This window comes from Drosophila teissieri, chromosome 3R (genome assembly GCF_016746235.2).
Source record: "Drosophila teissieri strain GT53w chromosome 3R, Prin_Dtei_1.1, whole genome shotgun sequence".
Taxonomy (NCBI): domain Eukaryota; kingdom Metazoa; phylum Arthropoda; class Insecta; order Diptera; family Drosophilidae; genus Drosophila; species Drosophila teissieri.
The window spans coordinates 15,661,713-15,682,277 of record NC_053032.1 but is presented as its reverse complement, the minus strand read 5'-3'; the positions used below and the strand labels follow the sequence as shown (position 1 = coordinate 15,682,277).

Here is a 20,565-nt window from a genome sequence, read left to right as displayed (position 1 = left end):
CGAATGTATTGGAGTGAAAGAGACAAAAGAAGCAAATTAAGCATATGGGCGCCAAATTTAGGAATTTCAATTAGTTATGTTTAGAACAATGTTGGGGAAAATGTATTATTGTTATTTGATACGCTTTTATCTCAAAAAACGCACCTTTAGTTTTTTGTTTTGTTAGAAGAAGAATTCCACTTATTTTACTCTAGTGTACAGAGGTTACCACATAACAAAATGTATTTGGTTTTGTTCACTAAAGATCGTGCACGAAGCTTCTTTTAACACAATGACCTTAGATTGTTGAGCAGAAAATCCAAAAGATTATAAAATTTTCATTAGAAAATGCAATCAAAGTTTCCCTTTACGGCCGCATTGGCGCTCTAGTGTGACCGCAGAAAAATACCACAAAGCGACAGACGCAAAAATGTACTACAAATCACATACGACCAAACAAACGGCAGTCGTCGATACATTTTCAAATCGTTTGGTTGCGGAGCGGATACGTTTCGAGTGTTTTAGCCCTAACAACATTGCCGCTCGGACGCATTGCGGCATTTTATTGATTCGCGACGACGCGATAATCCTCGAGATAATCAAGCGTTGCTTTAGCTTTGAGCCATCAGATCCATTTTACCAATAAAGCACATTTCATATGTCCCGTTGTACGCCATTCGTAATTGTAATTGCTGTTGCGCGGGTGTAAAGTGCACGTGTGTGTGTGTCAAGGATTACGGCAAAATTGTAACTGTTTCGCGTGGACATGTGTGTGTGCGAGGGAGTTTGATGGAAACCGAAAAGTTATAAACAAAAGCCGAGTTTCACAAAAGGTGAGAAATCGAAAGCGGTGATTTGCGGCACTAGCTACAATCAATGTAGAAACCACCCTCCAAAAAGCGTCTGTTTACCCTGTCAAAAAAAAAGGAAAAGGAAAACCGGATTTCTCAGTCTCGAACAAAGGAAATTGGGTGTCTTTCTGGGCTCGGGGATCCCAATTAAGTTATCCGTCTAGACCGATTCTGCACTCGATTCGCAATGGGATTGGTTATAAATAAAACCAGCATAGGAATCGGAGCAGACAAAGTGTTACAAAATTGCAAACGGCAGAGGGTAAATAATGGACATGCAGGCGTCTTGTCTTTAATTTATGCAGCTCATCTTTATTTAGCCCTACTCGATTCCCAGCTTATGCCCACCACTCACCATTCATTGAGAATCGTTTCATCTTTTATGTACCATACTACCATACCACACCATATTATAACATACTATAGCTCATATCTTTAATGGGGGGCACGCTAAACCCGTTTAGGCATCTCGTTTTGGTTTCATTTCCACTTTTGTTGTGCCATGCAATTCGCTTTTATTTGTGTTCGCCGAGTGCTGGCATTGTATAATTCAATTTAAATTGATTTTTTCATTGTTGCGGTGTCCGTTTCACTTTTCTCGCGCAACGGGCGCTTACTGTTCTACTCTTTTTATCCCCATTCCCATCCCCATCCCCATTCCCACCTTGGAGCCCCCTTCTTATCCAACCATCTGGATTTTGGGTCCCCTGTTTGCTGTTTGTTTCTACTATTGAATTTTCGCACGCCTGTTATTTCTACAACAGCTATGTGGTAATTAGAAGCCGTTGGTCTCAGTTGCTTTCAATTCACTTAGCCCACTTTGCTTTTACTTTAATTTGTCAGTAAATAATTTAAATAAATGCGATCACTTAATAGTTGTCTTCAGCCTTTAATTAAGTTATTAGTGTCTCGGTTGTATTTAACTCATAGAGTAATACTACGCTGATATGGTTAACAGTTAAGTAATAAATATAATAATAACAATATAAACGAGACCAGTAAACGATGCCTAATCGATTATAATCAAAATGTTATTAGCAAATGTTCTTGGGAAAATAAGTGCAGATTAGAAAATCACAAAACAAACATTTTTCTGCTTTTAAATTCCTATACTGATTGCAATTTATTCTTCTCGCCACTTTAATGGTCTGACTAAATTTCTAGAGAAAAAACATTACCATTTTTTGAATGGTGAGATTTTATTTCCTTGCGTGTCGCGTCGAATTTAGTTATCCACACTAACTTTTCGATTAGGATCTGACTTTGGCACAAACATATAACTGGAATTCCAGTACCCAGGTTCGGTTCTCATGGTGACTCTTAGATCGCCTTAGATTGTTTTTTGCTAATTTGCAACTTTTCGACATTAGCTCGTAGCATTTCAAGAATCATTCACCTCATTTGCATGGACAGCCCATTTTACTGGCAGGGGAATAGCTGCAGCGGACACAAATTCTCCCATAATCATAACAATCGATCTGCCATCAAATGTAATGGCCCAAAATTGAAAGCCAGGCCTCGTCATCGGTGGTCAAGTGGCCACTGGCCAGGTTGCCCATGGAGCTAAAAGGATTTGGTGTGGGGTCTCAGTATTAGAGGCCTGCCAGCCAGGTTCATTGACTTCCCCGGGGTGCTTTAGACGACCGGGGATGATGACGATGATGATGACGTTGACGGAACCGCAACAGTTACTGCAGCAACTAAAGCAACAAAAACCCGACCAAAACAGCAATAGCAGCAACAAAGCCAGTCGCACTTGCACTCAACAGCTGGCAAAAAAAGAAGAAAATCAAATACCAACCACAAAAAAATAAACCAACAAAAAGTCCGGAAGAAGAGCCAAGTTCTGGGATGTTTTGGAACTTTGAATACTCTTGATGAGTTTTCCCAAACATTTTTGAATTGTTAGATACGTTTTGCCTATTTATATTAATTTTTGGGTGACTTCCTTAAAGGAAGTCTACATAATCCCATGTCTAACTTACAAATAACTATTTGTTTTGGTTTAATCAATTCAGTTCAGAGAGGATAGATTACCTGTAGCAAATAGTATAAGAATAATTTAAAATATTTATACAATCAACTAAATTGCATAACAAACAAGTTTGGCATTTTGAAACCGGTTCTGAATCTCAAGTGCAAATACATTCCATTTCTATACCATACGATGAGTAATTTATTATTAAATCGTAAATCTTACGATAAAGGTATGTATGTACTCGTATGCCATGAGAAATTCCTTATACCCTCATTTGAAGTGTATGAACCAAAACAATAAAAGAGATTTCAATGCAGGAATTTCCATTACAAATGTTGCGGTTGTTAATGTTATTGTTGCTGCCACCGAAGTCTGGTTTTGTCAACCGTCGTTGGGGGCCATTGGGGCGCTATACGGCAAACGGAGGATTGGGGTCTTGAAACGGGAAAACAGCACTGCACTCTCGACGGCAACTGGCAATTTGACAAACGTAGCACGCACTTGGCCGGAATGGGGCTTCCATTGGAGGAGAATCGTCGTCGTTGTTGCACGTTTAGGCCGAGTGCAAAACTCAAATGTCGCTTTGGCTTCGAGTGCTGCCAACAAGCCGGTAGGATGCAATTGACCCGAAAACCGAACACTGAAAACCAAGTGGACAAGTGGGGGCAAGGAGCCACCACCACCACCAATGAGCACTGCAGGCCGCAGAAACTCGTTCGAGTTGATTTGGCATCTTTGTATTCATCTTGTGGTTCAATGAGTCAGGCCCCGCAGTCTGGTCCGGGTTTTCGATGCTTGACAATGTTCCATCTGCCGTTCACCCGGCCATTCCTTTCAGCCCGAAAGCCAGAAACCTCCTCCGCTCCGAGTCGGAATCTCTGCCCTCAATCGCTCGGCCAACGGGTGCCAGATGGCCATTTGGCAGGCCGTAAATGCAAAAGGGGATTGGCCAGGGGATGGAGGCCACAATAAAGGGCTTCGGGTGGTTCACCAAGCAGATGTTCTGATCCATTCAGAATTAAACTTTTATGCAGAGGTGCTGGAACAAAGTTATCAATATACACAGCGAATTAAAACTTTGCAGACGGCTATGTGCAGTTTAATCTGTATGAACAAAATGCGAATCATTTATCAGCAGATATATAATACATGGTTGGTATTTCAGGATTAAAAAAGACACACAGATATATAGCTGTTTCCGTATAACATGGGTTATCTGCCATCACTTTTTGGTTGGTAAACGATTATCTAGAGTGGCCGCCAGACTTTGATCCTAATTCCAGAACCTTCGTCTTGCCATTCCTGCTAATGCCTTCACTTGCACTTGTTCCGCCTGCCGTCGCCGTCGCCGTCGCCATCATCATAATTATCATCATCGTCTTTGTGGCCCATCTACGTTGTCGTTTGTCGTTTGTCGGTCGTCGCCGTCTCATTTGCGTGGGCTTATACTCAGCAACAAACAAAAAAACAACAAACAGGGGACTGAAGACTGAACACTGAACACTGAAGACAACAACAGGCAGTGGCAACAACTTTTTCAAGGGCCTGTGCCAATTCTCGATTGCTCTCTTTCCGTCTCTGTTTTGTTCGCCATTCCTCGGTCTTGGCGCTCCCTTTTATGGCTGCTTTACTTGGCAATCGATAAACAACGACCTTCTGCCCCACAACACCCCCCATTTGGTCCAAGTAAAATGGCTGGAAGTTACTGGGATTACTTGGAGGAGCATTCTCCAGTGTTCTGGTCGGGTTCCTTTGTCTTGTCCCGTTTAGGAGAGCTTATTCGCCACTTGAAGCTGCCAGCCAAGTCAGCCACTCGAGATGCACTCTCCTCACTTCTTCCCACTTCTTCCCACTTCATCCAACCACCCATCTTCCATCACTCATCAGCCATCAGGGACCTGGCCTTCTGGCTTTATCCTGCTTCTGCTCCTGCTTCTGTTCCTGCTTCTGCTCCTTCTGCCACTTGTTTCCAGGCATTTTTCAAAGTTAATTGCTCGCTCGCTGGCAGTCGGCTGAGAAAAAGTCCTGAAAGTCCGTCGAGGGCGAGTCCTCTCCAGAGGCTAAACAAAAGCCAAACTCCAAGCCAAGAATTGTAACTACTGACATTCATTATCTCACCAGGCGGAAAATTGCAAATTACAAAATGTGGATTAAAAACCCGTCGAGATTCCATAACTCGTACTAAGCAGCCTAGAATTTCTATAGCATGCACCAAAATGTTTGCCTAATTAAGGCGGGAGCAGTGGAGTGCTCCAAAATAAAAAAGATTGTGTCATTAATACTTCTCAAAATAAATTTACACAAGTTAAGAAAATAACATGAACAAACTTAACTTTTAAAAATTCATCAGCATTTTGCCTAAATTATAATACATAATGGAGACTATAACTATAGGATTTAACAGAATATAAACATTGACATAAAGAGGTCCAATGTCACGAATCAACAATGATCAACAACCAATAACCAACTAAATTGCTTTTTAAATCATAAAATGACGTTCTTATGCGATAAAAGTAGGTTTTAAGCGAACAAAGTGTCTTAAATTTCCTGATCCCACCTCTGGACTGGAATAAACACCTTACGTGAGTTCGCAGACTAATGCCAAAGTAAAGATTTCCACGTTGTGGCTGTAAAGGAACCGAAATGGGTTCGCCAATAGCCAAAGACGTTCAAGAACTTTACAACAAATAAAGAAAAATATTATGTGCAAACTGAAATGCTTTAAAAGATAGTACAACACAATAGTGCACACTAAATATCTTTTAAGTAGTTGTGTAAGTGGTGGAAAAAACCAATTTCAAAAGGCGTATTTAGCAAAAAAGTATCTCACAGTCTAAACACATTATTGTTATAGATGCAATAGATTTAATCATGCAAGGAAACCCTACTTACACATTTTTCCTACAAGTCATCACACTTTTCATTCAGTCGGGATTTCTTCCCCAAATAATCGCAAGAAGCAACAGAAATAATTAATAAGTACAGCTGTCAACACTTGAGAAAAAAGCAACAACCCAAAGCAATTCCTTCCTACCTTTGACAAACAGGAGGAACCATCGGGAATCCCAGTTGATGCTTCCCACCTCACCCAGTTGTAAAACAAAACTAATTCCAGCTGCTGCTCCAAGCCAAGATGAGAAAAAGGGGCGACTTGGCGCACACCTCCGCCCTCCAAGGCGCTCGAAGGGGGTGACCTGGTGTAGGGGAGGGAGGGGTTTACAGGTGAGGGGCGGTGAGTACATGGCGCTGATGTTGACGGCGCCGACAAAGCAAATACTAAGGCCAAAACTGGTCAACAGAACGGAGCCAGCAGCAACTCAGACGAATAGATCGCAGCTGTCGTACCAGCGATGCTGTTTATGGCATATTTAAAATGAGCTAAAATAAATCTTTATAATACCTACAAATATTTCATTTTGTTTATATTACTTACATTCCTTTATTCTTCTAATTTTGACTGTGTTGTGCTGGTTAAAAATGTTTCAATCAAATGGTTTAGCATTCCTTTTGTATCAGCAAAACAGAAAAATATGCAGACGCTTTAAAACTTTAACAAAAGCTTATCAAGTTCGTTGTGTTTATCTGAGTATTTAAAGTCTGGTTTTGTTCACATTTTTCGGTGCCCCATATATAAAGTTATTCCCCAGAGCTCATTTGCTATTAAAGCCCGACCAATTTGTACTTTAAGAAATAACTTTGTAGTTGAAATATTTTACTTCACTCCCTATTTTAGGGATATCATGTATCATTTACATGAAAAGAGAGAAAACAATGGATGGGCCCTATCTTGCCACTCATGATATCTACGGACCCTTTATGTTTTTTAGCTAGATTACGTACAATATTTAATCATTTAATTGGTTAGTGTGTCCAAGTGCGCATCACTGGTGAAGGGACCTCCACTTGAGGGCGGGGGACGTGCGGCTGGTGCGCGGCTGCTGCAATTGCCGGCTGCTTGCGAGCCGAGGTGACCCGAACACAAGCCGAGTTCCGGCGGAGAGGAGAGCCTGCCACGATTCCTGAGGCTCCTCGTGGCGCGGCTCAGTTGCTTTCGGTCGCTGGCAGTGGGTGCGTCGCTGGGCTCCTGCAGACGGCTGTTCGATTTGATCCTTTTCGCGCCGGCAAGGACAACGCGAGTGGAAAAATACAAATAAATTGAGGCGGAAGCCTGGAGGACGGGGGAATTGTTACAGCAAATCAGAGTGAAAGGTCAACAATGGCTTTGTAGCTTTGTCTCTAATTACGAGTATTCCATTCAGAGCCAATAAAGGATTCAATCCGACGTGCATTCATTTAAATTAAGCAAGAAAAACGTGGAAACTTTTCGCATCCTTTTTCTAGCAGCATTGTGTGAAACAAGGAAAAACTTTTAGCCCAGCGTTTTGCGAGTGTCCGCTTGGTTGTGTCGTTGTCTGTGTCGTTGTCTGTGTCTGTGTGCAGGCGCTGATTTATGTGTTTTGTCCTTGTTCCGCGCCAGGACGAAAGGACTTTTTGCCATCCCGATTCGTGTGTAAGTTGGTAATGTAAGTTTATGTAATAGACATGTAAATTGCAGTTTATTTTAAGGTCTAACAATGAGAAATGCTGGGATGCGATTGCAAAATGGGTTTCTTGCGGCTTCTTAGGTGATTCATGCTGCTAAGATCTAATCTGTAAAGCGGTTGCAATATATAAATAGCTTTGAAACTTCTAAGAGATACTACTTTTTGGAAGTGTTATCAAACATATATATTTTTGTTGCATTGTAAAGATATTAGTCTCTCAGCATTTCAATTTATTCAGATTAGCTATCTTGGAATTCCATTCAACTTTTTATTTTCCTGAATTGAGCTCATAGTGACATTCGTATTAATTATAAGCCACACATCCTAATCAGCATTTCTTTGTAATGCATATTTTTCACATAACATTGAATATCTTCATCAGTCCAGAAACAGAAACTTTGAGTTGATGCCCTAAGTTTCAGGTTTCTGCCACAAGCTGGGAATCATTCCCCTTTCAATTTCCTGGCGGCCGCTTGTCACTGAAGACAGCTGGTGTATCGATTTCCACGATAAGTGTATTTTCCCGGTTTCGTGCCACTAAAATTAGCTGAATCAAACGCGACCCCCACAAAGACAAGAGTCTTCGGATGTCGGATGGCGACTTATGGAAGTCCGACTTCGACTACAACTCCATGCGGTTATTATTTATTTCCATTAGCTCATACTCAAATTTCCCCCATCCACGTTGGTTGGCGGATGGCGTGCTGGTGCTGTCAATTTTCCGGTGGCAGGTTTTTGGTTATTGCGATGTCATGTCATCATGCAATCGTATCGCTTTACCGCATAAACCGACTCGCACAAAATAATCATTTGATTTCGATCCTCCCTCCCCCCGCGCGACATGGTGATCTGCCTGGAACAGCGTATGTACATACATATATATAATATATACGAGTATGTACAAATTAGTACCAGGCGGCTGCTAATGATGCGTGAAGAAAAACAAGCGGGGAGTGCGGCATGAATTGGCCAAAACGTATGGGACACGTCGCTGATGGATGTTCCGGATGGATGTTCCATTATTATCGGAGTTATCCCGGTTAGCCACGGCTCGCTGTTGGCCATGTGTCATTCGGCTTTGGCCACAGTTACACTTGGTTGGCCGGCACACAAGCTTCCACAGTAATAAGCTGGTGTTTTAGCGTTTTGCTAAATAGTGCAGAACCCGCTCTGGACTTAAATGGTCATCTTTGACCAGTCATCGTTGGACATTGAAATCGGTTTTTGCTAACCAGTCGCCATGGAATTCGTTTGGAAATCTGTTGGCAGAAGCCGACAATTGATGCGTGAGTGAAAATGCAGCCACAGAATATTTAGAAAATGTCATTCTATTCCATTGGTACATTAGCAAACAAAACAATAGATTCTACCAGTCTATTCTCTACAATTTAGCATTTAACAATTAATAATTCATAGATTCGTTTGCAATTTGCAAATGACTAGCAGCCATTAATTCAAACACCATTTAATTGGCCCTGGCAATTACGAAATAAAAGGCAAATATAAACAGCTGTTATTTATGTGAGCTAATTAATAATGATAAAAGCTGAAAATTTGCACATCGAAGCAAAAATGCATTTTCGCTTGCAAACTTGTAGTAACCGTAAACATCGTTTAATGTAAAGTAATTATTTATTTTGTATTTCATAATGAGCACATTTTCTGCAAACGTAGGTCTAAATGCGTACTTCTTACCGAATTTGTAGTATTTTTTATAAAAAACATATAATCATGGAATATATAACAAATAAGAGGGCAAAATTATAAGCCTCATTATATACTTACATATGTTTTATATTAAAAAAATGGTGGTATAAAACGGTCTGTGGCTCTTAAACTTCCTAAGAAATTCTTCGTTATTCGAAGGAAATCCGCTTTGGAGACCTCATTACCTTGAAGCTCGCAATTAGTTAACACTTTAAACCAACAGTGAGTCAGAACTTTTATTTCGTTAGGTAAACAGAAAGGAGACAATAGACCCACTTCACATCAGTCTGGTATCTGGATCTTTGGGGAGCGAATGGTGTCAATCCGCTTGAGGGGTTCCAATTCACTCAAAGTTCCCACCATATGAGGACCTAAGTTATTTTTACTTATATGGAAGCGATCGGTAACTGAAAACCTGCTTTATATACATTACAATCTACGGGACTGAGTCTTTTCCCACCGTTTAGCTCCGTGAAATTGAAACGGAAAATTTCATAATCAAAGCCATAAACGTTGTTATTGTTCGCAATGCTACCCAAGACCTCCGCCCATTTTCCTTTTGTCTTGGTCTTGCGTGAAAAATATGGAAAACAAAAACGAGAATTAATTTTCATTTCATTTTCCTCTGCGTACTTTTCGCCAAACAATGCAAAAACCAGACCAACTCAAACGCCAAGAAACCTTCCGCACAATGTAAAAAGTCTCACGTTCCGGGGAAAAAATACGCACATTTTATGAGGCGACTTGTGCTTTGTCAGCATCTAAAGCATTTTATAGCTTTTGGCGTTAAGGTCTTAGGCCAAGCCATATCAATAAACTAATGGGGGAACCCCTTCGAAATGGAATCATAAATTGTTGAAGTGGCCGCCTTAGGGAAACTGAGAAAGTAGCTACGTAAGTGAATCAAGGAATTTCTGTTGGCATATTTAAAGTAAAAAATCAACAGTCATTGGGTTTTTAAAACTCTAATTTATCTGCTTTTCTATCATAAACCGAACATAATAAATACAGCGTTTAAAGCATCAAAGTCAGTCATTCTGCAGACACATTTAGCTTCAAAATCAGGGTAATACGAAATTATTTGCAATAATCTGATTGGCGCAATCTACACGGCTTGCATAGAGATTCCATTAATTAGTGGCAAATCAATTGGACTCACCTAATTGGCAAAATGTACCGTGGTCTATTTGATTAGTGTTCAAGTGCCTGGAACGGAAGAGCTCTCTATTTATCTCGCTGTGTGGACCACTTTTATCCCAATCAGTTGCAGATACTAGCAAATGAGTTTTGATTGCTTAATAACCGAAACCGCTAGAGCAAATCAACCATAAACCATAGCGATCGAGGAGCAACTTTCTCCTCACCAGCGATGGTGGGTCGCAATTCCTGTGGGAAGTGTGGAAACCCATCGATATTGATATGTGGTTATACCGTATGCTCCAGAGTACCGCATATAGCTCCGCTCGTATATTGTTTTTCCTGTTGACATTTAATCAACATTGGCGCTACTCCCGCTGGCTTTTCCCTCCCACCGCGCCACCCAATCCCTATATGGTTCGGAGTCCGGACTGCCGTGCTTTTGGCCAAGTTTATGGGCACAGGCAGTGATGTTTTTGTTCTTTTGTTTTTTTCTTGTACCTTGGTCCATATGTCACGTATGGCGTCGCTGCATAAGTGAGTAACTGTGAATTCGACGGGCCAGCTCCAAAGTTCTGCTTGTCTAACGGCATCAAGTCCATAGCTAGAGCTATACATAGCTATGTACATGCATATGTACATACATCTATGCTCCTCGGCCCCCCCAAAATTTCCTTGTTCGCTTCGTTGGCTTGCCATTAACAGGGGCCCTTCAGCAGCGGGAGTGCTTTTTTCGAATTCTTTTATTTTGGTTCCATTTACTCAATTGTGGCTGAGTCGCGAAAGGTGTGATATGTGGGGAGCGACTTTGTTTTATGGGTTGTGGAACATAAAATAGAAAAGCATAAATCTTAAGCAGAAAGCAACGGGTAGGTTTTAATGAGATTTCTAACACAAGGGTAATATTTTTAGATGTCGTGTGCAGGTACAAGCTTAAAGAAATTTAAAAATAATAACAAAAGTGATTAGATATGTTGAGCAAAATGTAGAACATGTATACCATGTTTATAAGTAGTTGATATATATATAATTGCGTGTACTAAAAGGTAATTGCTTTCCATAAATTAGTTAGCTAAGTGTGCTATTAAAATGCAAATAAAGCTTCTTGCAACTATGTATTCAAAGTACACCCACAATTCACTGCTATGCGCCTTTGATGGTTAAAATGCAATTATAAGATGCGAAATGAAAAGTGGAACAATCTTGATTACAGTAATCTTAAGCTAGATCTTGACAACTTCCTCTGGTAATTGCCCTCCATATGTCGCCCCCACCCGAAACTACTCATCATTTGTAGGCCTGCTTTTGGTTTTTGCTTCGCTGACTATGCTAATGACCTGCTATAGTTTGGCCCAAGCTGGCCCGGATGGTCTCAAGTTATTTTTTGGACTTGTTTCTTTTAAGTCTCATATGATTATACGGTGGGCACATGCCAAGCCCACACGCTCTACTGGCGGCTTAACCGGCGCATTACTCATGCTCATCTGCTCCGGAAAATTGCCATAACTGGTTGTTCACCCCTCTGTGCCCCTTCGGTCGCTTTGGTTGCTTTGGTGCAACGTTAGTTTCTTTAATTAAAAAAGCATGAACTCTTTGTAAAGTTCTGGGACCTTGCTAAACTCCCCTTTGGCGTGGCTCTCATTGCCCATTTCTCTGACATTGGCGAAAGAGGAGCAGGGGGAACCTCAGCTGCCACTCCAAAAGTCCGAAGTCAGAGTTGAAATTTGTTTTAGAATACTTTGGTTAAGTTTTAAGCAACGTTTTAAAGTTCTTATAGGATTTATAAATGCAGAACTTAATTTTAGATAAAGATAAAGGTTTGCTAACAGCCAATAGTTTTGTGATTTTAACTTCTGAGGTGTTAATAAAGCAACCATATAACTTTGTTACTAATAATTTCTATAGGCTAAAGAAGGGTATAAAAACTGCGGCTTGTTCAGCTCGATTTCCCTTTACGTTTTTTCTTCGCTTTTTTGGGGAACTTTTTGCGTTTGCCGCTAAGAAAACAGTTTTTTAACCATTTCAGTTTGTTGAGGCCCTCTTTTCCTTTCGCCTTCAGCTGCAGCTGCAATTTCCGTGCCATTTATGCAAACTATTGTTCTTGTTCTTGCTGTTTTTTGGCCCTCCAACGTTTACCATTTTTAAACTGAATTTGCGTTCACAGTTGCCGCCTTCTGTCCTCTTTCTTGGCCTTCTTTTTCGGCTTCCTTAGGTGATTGCAGTGACTTTCAATTAATTTTTTGCAAGAAACTTTTAATTAAAAGGAAATGACTTTTTTGCCATTTAAAAGGTGTCGTGATCGTGATTATATTTCAGCATAAATAATGGCAAAAGCGACTAATTTGTTTCCCTTTTCAATTGAAGAAAAGTTTGTAAACTAAAATTCGATTGGAAAAGTATTATGAAATTGAATAACAGCGATACAAAAGTTCTACTTCCACCTATAAAAAGAGGAAAATAGCTAACAGCAAAGTTTACAATTGATTCGTAGGGCTTTCAGAAAAGTTTTTCATACACAAAAACTACAAATTTGGTTGGCAGGAGAATAAAGAAAAGCAACCGAGCCAACCAATACATCACAGACACAATGTGTATCAGGGGATTAGACTATTAGATACTCATTGAGGTGTAGGTTTTTATTTACTTCAGCCACACACTTTTATACTATATAAGTTATATAAAAAATAAGATATAAATTATAAAATAAAGAAAATATATCATGTGATGCCTTGAGTCAATATACCCTCTTACATACCCTTGCTTTTCCCACTCAACAGGGTGGCAAATATATCCATTTGCATTGAAAGCATTCACATGGGCGCCTCAAGTTGCAACTCCAAACGAAATTAAGCTCCTTCAGGGGGATTTCAAGGGGTCAATGGGGGCGCAAGGGGGAAAAGAAAACAGCAGAGCAAAGGGCAAGGACGAAAAGGAACTGGGATATCAGCAAAGCTGACTTCTTGAGTTGGGTCCCCTGTTGAATAGGGATAGATGGAATATCACACAAACTCGAACACCCGCAATCAGCAAAAGACAGGAAAGGAACTAAGGCAAAAGGAAACAAAACAAAGTCATTTTCCAATTCGAAATTATATTGGGCAGAAGGAGCAAAGTGACGGAAAGCAGCCACAGAAAAAAAGGATAACACGTCAAAGGAAACCGAAGGAGCTATACGTGCTGACTCCCAGATGAAGGTTGTCATCCTTTCGGCGCTGGCAAAATGGTTGACAAAGTGCAATTTGCAATGGAATCAAATTTGCCAGAAAACTCTTCTCAAAATTCGTGATGACAGCAGCACGAAGAAAAATCGTCGTATTTCTAAAATAGTTACACGGAAAAGAACATCATAGAATTTATGTGAAATAAGTTACATGTTTAAATGAACTTATAAACTAATCAGTTAATCAGTATCTACATCTTCCGTTCATTTATTTTGAACTTTTATTGAAACATAGATGTTTGATATTGGAATTCTTCACTTTTCTGGACAAAATGTTTTTCTGTGCACTTACGCTGGATAAATGTACTGGGAAAACGCTTTGATGGGGGTCAAGGACGAGCTGCCCGGAGCAGTTGACGCTTGCCATCTTCGGTTTCCTTCGGACAGGAAGTTATTTAGCTCCTTGGTCGGAAGGAAGTGAAAATATTCGACTAATTGAAATAATTGAGGCAAACTTTGTTGGGAATTGTTGCTGAAGAGAACTTTTACAGTATCAGCTGAGATCTCAAACGCTGGTTTGCCCACAGCCAGAATCTCTAACAATTTCTCCCATCTGGGCATTTTCTAGAGAGCTTAAGCTTTGGTTTCTCTGTTCTTTTATTATTATTTTTTCTGCAGTACGTTTGCCACATTTCTCTGTGGAGCGAAAATGAGTGGGGGAATGAATGGGGCTCTTGGGACAGGGGAACCGCTTAAATTACCATAAGAGTGGTTTGAGGAGGGGCTATGTGAGTGGGGGCCACGGTGGTTCCGTTGGGTGACAGGTGGTGGCTTGTGGCAACATCAGTTAATGTCCGCTGATTAGCATAGGACCCCTTTTTAGTCCAGTGGAACATATGAATGGATGCAACGAGGCTGCTGCTCGTTGGACCTTAAATGCTTTTAAATTTTAATTAAATGGAATTCAACGTTCAGTTGGCAGGAGATCATGTTTTTCTCTGCGTGTCGAACTGAAATAAAAACCTAAATTATGGAGAATGGCAAATATAAAATGGAATAAATCATGTGCAGCTGTGGAAATTGTTAACTTGTTCAACATGCCTTTTTGTCTCTCATTTGTGGGCCATTAATTTATTTGCCCGCAATGGGCTGGCCATGGATTGTGTGGAGTTCATAGCTCCATTAGGGTGGAGAAAGTTTGTGGCAAACTATGCAATAATTTCATCATTGCAAAAAGTTCTGCGAGCATGTGAAGAGTTTTTGATTGAGTTTTCAGTTTGCATAGTTCGTTTCGTTAGTTTGACTTGCGGGGCTGGGCCATCCGGAAATGCTGACGTTTCAGTGCTGAACTCTGAACTTAATCACGAATCACAGAAGATTATGGATTTCTACATCTTTTTTTTGAGTTTAAATTTGTATGGCTTTGACATTTGCACGTAAAACGTGGTCTTTATCTATTTCGTTCTATTGCACATTTCCTTGTTTGAATTTAAGGGGCATACAAGCACCTTGCTTAGAATTTCACTTATTCCTGACAAGCATTTATGCATTCCTTACACCAGGCCCCTGGCACTTGTTCCCCTTCCTCGCACTTGTTATGGTTTAATTAAATTCCCCACTAAACTTCCTGCCCTCTTCCGTATAAAATATTCAAACACTCTTGCGGCAAGGACAGCCCAGACGGGATTAGTGAGGGGAAAATAAAATCAGAGGCCGGATTCAGCTTGGTATAAATGTGTGGGAAGCTAGCTATTTTTAACGTTTTGTGCATGTATAATCGGCTTAAATGCTGGTTATTTTGGATTAAATGCCGTGCAGATAAACAAAGGCAGACTGTTTAAAACATCATGGAATATCATAATATTTTCTTTCCGTTAGCTATCTATAATAAATCTTATTGTACCGTTTCAGATGTAGAAAACAGTCCAAGCAAAGAAGAAGCCCAGCAGCGAGATCTTTCCGGGGAATCCCTGCCGGGAACAAGCAAGCGCAGTCCACTGACGAGGATGTCGTTCAAGCTCTTTCGCCGCGGATCGGCGCGCTGCATCGGTCTGCTATCGGCGTTCGTAACGATCCTGCTCTGCCTCTACTACATCTCCATTGGCCAGCCCAATCCAACGCCCATTTCCGAGACGGGTGCCCCATCGGCGGCACTGCGAGGATCGCCACTTAGTAGCCTAACTGGTTTCAGCGTCGGAGGAGGTTCATCCTCGATCATCCACCAACAGAAGCAGCACATGGTGATCGCCTCAAACCAAAAGAGATCATCGGAAACAAAGTCGGCGCAGACATCTGGATTGCCGGAGGTTCAATCAGAGGAGCAGTACACCAACGGTAACTGGGGTGACAAGTGCTACGAACTGATTCAGAGCAATACGAACATAACCGCTAGCGAGGAGCACAGCAAGTTTGACTTTCAGGTAAGAAGCTCTACTGTTCATTTAACAAACACATTAATAATACGATTTCTTACAGCCGGAATGGATGCGGTCGAAGGAGTACTGGGATCGTGGCTTTGAGGAGCGCTTTGATGCGCAGAAGAAGGACAAGCAGCGGCCGCCACTGAAGATCATAGTGGTTCCGCACTCCCATAATGATCCTGGCTGGCTAAAGACCTTCACGAACTACTTCCAATCGGATTCCCGGCAAATCCTCAACCTACTAGTGACCAAGATGCAGGAATACACAGACATGACGTTCATTTGGTCGGAGATCAGTTTCCTCCAGCTGTGGTGGGATCAGGCCCATCCCACCAAGCAGCGAGCACTAAAGCGTTTGATCGACGCCGGTCGCATTGAGATCACCACCGGTGGATGGGTGATGACGGATGAGGCGAATGTCCACATCTATCCGATGCTGGATCAGCTCATCGAGGGCCATCAGTGGCTAAAAAACAACCTTAATGTCACACCGAAAGTGGGCTGGTCCATAGATCCATTTGGTCATGGCAGCACTGTGCCTTATTTGCTGTCCGGAGCGAATTTCGAGGGAGCCATCATCCAGCGGATTCATTACGCCTGGAAGCAGTGGTTTGCACGCCAGCAGTCGGGTGACTTCATCTGGAAACCCTATTGGAGAAGTAGAAAAGACAAGGATAGTGTGACTGGTAGCCTGCTCACTCACAACATGCCCTTCGATATATACTCGATTAAGGGATCGTGCGGCCCACATCCCTTCATCTGTCTAAACTTTGACTTCCGCAAAATTCCAGGCGAGTACACCGAGTACTCCGTTAAGGCGCAGTTCATTACAGACGACAATCTAGAGTCAAAAGCGCAGTTGCTGTTGGAGCAATATGCCAGGACTGCCTCGTTGTTTCCACATAACGTGGCCCTCATTCCAGTGGGCGATGACTTCCGATACAACAAGGATCGCGAGGTGGACCAGCAGTATCAGAACTATAAGAAGCTAATTGATCACATCATGGCAAATCGAAGGCTTTACAATGCTGATATCCGATTTGGCACTCCCAGTGACTACTTCGAGGCCATCAAGGAGCGCATGAAGGATCGTACCCCAGGGTTTCCCACCTTTAAGGGTGACTTTTTTGTTTATTCCGATATTTTTTCGGAGGGCAGACCGGCATACTGGTCAGGCTACTTCACCACGCGCCCGTTCTACAAGCTCCTGAGCTCAGAGCTGGAGCATCAGCTGCGATCTGCAGAAATTGTCTTCACCCTGGCCTACAACACCGCTCGTCAAGCGAAGCGCGAGAACGCGATTAAGATATACGAGAAGAACTACGAGCTTATCATTAATGCAAGGCGAAATTTGGGGCTGTTCCAGCACCACGATGCCATTACTGGTACTTCCAAGGCAGCGGTAATGAGGGATTATGCAATGCGCCTGTTCGAGAGCACCCAAAACATGGTAAAGATGCAGGAATCCTGCCTAGAGCTCCTTCTTCAAAAGGGCCAGCCCCGACATCACGGTTTCCTGCTCAGTGAATTTGAGCGGGATAACTTCAACAAGTTGCCGCGCAAGATGCCCATCCAGATGGCCAACGGAGACGAGTCCACGCCTACTGTTCCGGCGGGAGAAGGCGGAGCCGCCGGGTCAGCTTCCACCGGTTCGATTGGCAGCTTTGTCCTGTACAATTCGCTGGCCCAGAAGCGGTTGGAAGTCGTCACGCTACGCGTCCAACACCCCAATGTAAAGATACTTAACGACAAAGGTGTAGAATTGAATCACATCCAGATCAATCCAGTGTGGAATATCACCGATACCTACGAACAGGGCCTGGGCACATCCGTATCTGGCACTGTGGGTCGCATTCGCACCTCGACGCGCCAGTTCGAGGTGATGTTCGTGGCGGAGCTGGAACCTTTATCTCTGAGCACCTATCGGGTCCAGGTGGACGAGGTCAACTTCAAGCGAAACATAGCAACTATCTACTGCGACGATTGCACGGAATCGCAACCAGCAGCAGTGAGTCCGGCAGAAGAAGCTGAATCCCCACCGGCTCCAGTTTTCGAAGCGCGTGCCAAGCCAGCGGGTGAGTTTCGATTAAAATTAATAAATTCAACAAGTTATAATAACGTGTGTTATACAGGCGATATACAGTTGGAAAATCCGCACATGCGATTGCTGTTCGACGAGAAGAGCGGTTTCCTGAAGACCATCACGCGTAAGAACCAGAAGAAGGAGTTGCTCAAGCCGCTTCAATGCAACATCAAGTTTGCCGCTTACCGCAGCGCCCAATTCCACTCTGGTGCATATCTCTTCAAGACCGATCCCGAGCAGAGTGAGGCCGAGAAGGAAGTGCTAGAGGGCTATACGGACGTGCGCATCATTATCACCTCGGGTCCAATTGCCAGCGATGTGACTGTCATTTATGGGCCCTTTTTGGCGCACACGGTGCGCATCTTCAATACAAGAACTCACCTGGATGCAGCGATATATGTTGAAAATGATATAGATTTCGAGCCCCCACCCAAGAATCGCGAGACGGAGCTGTTTATGCGATTTGTCACCAACATAGATAACATAGCACAAGTTCCGATGCAGCGGGATCCGCTTAAGGAACCAGTTGACGCGGCTACCATGCCGGAGCTTCCCGTCTTTTACAGCGACCAGAACGGTTTCCAGTATCATGAGTAAGTCAAGTCACTCAAAACACTCAAAAAATTGCAGAAAAAAGCAGTTTCTAAATTTGTCTTCCACACTGTTAGGCGTATCAAAGTGCCGGCAATTGGTATCGAGGGCAACTACTTCCCCATCACCTCGGGCGCTTTTATTCAGGACAGTCGCGTTCGCCTCACCTTGCTGACCACTCATGCCCAAGGAGCGGCCAGCTATGAGCCTGGACAGCTGGAGGTAATGCTGGATCGGCGCACACTGTACGACGACTATCGGGGAATGGGTGAAGGCGTCGTGGACAGCCGTCTGACGCGGCACAAGTTCTGGCTGCTCGTGGAGGACCTCCCGGGTGGCCAGCATGTGACTCAGCCACCGAGCTACGAGGTACTCAGTCAGCAGGCTCAGCACCTGGCAAATGCCTTGCGTTACCCGCCGAATCTGTACTTTGTAAGCAACCTGGAGCAGCCAGAACTGGCCTCTGCACTGCTGCCTTTGGTCAGGCTTTTGCCTAAGGGACCTCTGCCCTGTGACGTGCACCTGACCACCCTGCGCACCCTATCCGATCCGGAGCTGCAACTGTTTCCGTCCGCCTCGGCGCTGCTAGTTTTGCATCGCCAAGGATTCGATTGCAGTGTGAGCGCGGGCAGGGAATTGTCTATGGACTCCATATGTCCTCTGTCCAGCAAGGGATTGGGTAATGTGCAACTAGGTCGGCTGAGCCTGCATACAATCGAGGCCACCAGTTTGACGGGGACGGAGCAGAAATCGACCAAGGAAAGCTTCCACATACGCTCTCTGGGCGAGATCAGTCTGGAACCAATGGAGCTGCGCACCTTCAACCTTACATTCCGCTCGGAGGTGTAAGGTGGCTACAGTCTATTCAGCGGAAATGGTTATCATATTTATTTGTGGGTTAGTTCTAATAGTTAGTGGTAAGCGCCAAGTGCAAAGTTTTCAGCTTTATTTAGTTCTCGTCACGTCTACTGTCTGTCTCCAACAGTTTTGAAAGTACAAAGCACACGACATAGTTATAAAGATACAATGGGGTGGTTAGGTTTTTTTTGTTGAATCATATGGAATGAAAGTTAATGAATAATTTGAATCATATTCGCTGTTTAAAAAGTCAAAGCGCAAGAAGAAACGAGGCTACGACTAGTTACTTGTTGACTTTTCCGAAAACTTATATTTCATTCAAAAGGGTATAATTATACAACCTACATATATGATCAAAGTTAAAAATGCTTAGGGGTAGCAAAATATTCTTTTAGCTCATAAACTTTTTATTCATACAAATCGACCCACCCAAACCAACTTACAGCTTGACTTAGTGCAGTAGGCCAAAATACCCAACTCGACTGCCTATAGCAATGCATTCCGCTTAATCCTCCCAGCTTCATACTTTAATATATATGTGCAATAAACTTGAACTAAATCGCACCATGGAAATGAAAGAGCTTAGGTTAAGAACTAGCTTGATTTTAGAATGAAATATTTAGACAGCAAATTAAATAAATTTTCATTTTCGTTTGCGCGATTAGCGTTCGCATCGATTTGTTTAGACTGATTAGCCTAAAACGATTGCAAGATTGGCATGTAATATTAATCTCAATTATTCTATTCAATCCTAGCCCTTATCCAGATTTAACCAAAACACAAGTGTATGTAGGATATAAGTTTTAAATGAGCAGCGTAGTGGGGTAGCAAAAGTATAAGCCAAATATTACATTACATTCACTAGCAATATTGTAAATAGTCGAATAGGATTTTCAGGCACGGTAAAATAGCTCTAATATCCGATAAACCACTTAGAACTAAGCCCTCTCTCACCTCTGGTATTGTCGTATACGAGAGTCATTCAAATAGTTACTACTGACTACAGAAACAAAGCATTCAAAGCAAGCAAGACATACACTTTAGACTATTCAGAACGTAGGGATAAAAAGACGATATATGGGATGGATTACTTCTAACGGATACAACTGTTTTGTGTATTTATTTATAAAAACTTATTACTATATATCTAATTGTATGGATACAAGAAAATAAAGTATTAAATGAAACCAACTGCGGAACGTGTGTTTTTAATTGCTATGAATTGAAGGTGGTTGATAATATGTATAATACCAG

The 20,565-nt window shown here is 42.3% G+C and overlaps 1 protein-coding gene across 2 annotated transcripts; it reads left to right on the top strand.

The window, feature by feature from the left end:
• Positions 1 to 437: 437 nt before the first annotated feature.
• Positions 438 to 20,503, top strand: LOC122619423 (alpha-mannosidase 2). 2 transcript variants are annotated; one of them, XM_043796357.1, is made up of 5 exons: positions 438 to 812; positions 15,271 to 15,779; positions 15,835 to 17,854; positions 17,912 to 18,455; positions 18,531 to 20,503. In XM_043796357.1, exons 2-5 carry the CDS (start codon positions 15,366 to 15,368, stop codon positions 19,300 to 19,302), a joined length of 3,750 nt encoding a protein of 1,249 aa, XP_043652292.1. In that variant the 5' UTR covers positions 438 to 812; positions 15,271 to 15,365; the 3' UTR covers positions 19,303 to 20,503. The 2 variants fall into 2 exon arrangements, with proteins under 2 accessions (XP_043652292.1, XP_043652290.1); XM_043796355.1 differs by lacking the exon at positions 438 to 812 and adding an exon at positions 8,427 to 8,641.
• The last annotated feature ends 62 nt before the right edge of the window (positions 20,504 to 20,565 follow it).

Bases quoted from the DNA above. Each gene is read 5' to 3' on its own strand.
- LOC122619423 (XM_043796355.1), top strand. From the start codon at position 8,596: ATGGAATTCGTTTGGAAATCTGTTGGCAGAAGCCGACAATTGATGC. The intron at 17,855-17,911 runs GTGAGTTTCGAT...TGTGTTATACAG, and splicing joins AGCGCGTGCCAAGCCAGCGG to GCGATATACAGTTGGAAAAT. The intron at 18,456-18,530 runs GTAAGTCAAGTC...CCACACTGTTAG, and splicing joins AACGGTTTCCAGTATCATGA to GCGTATCAAAGTGCCGGCAA.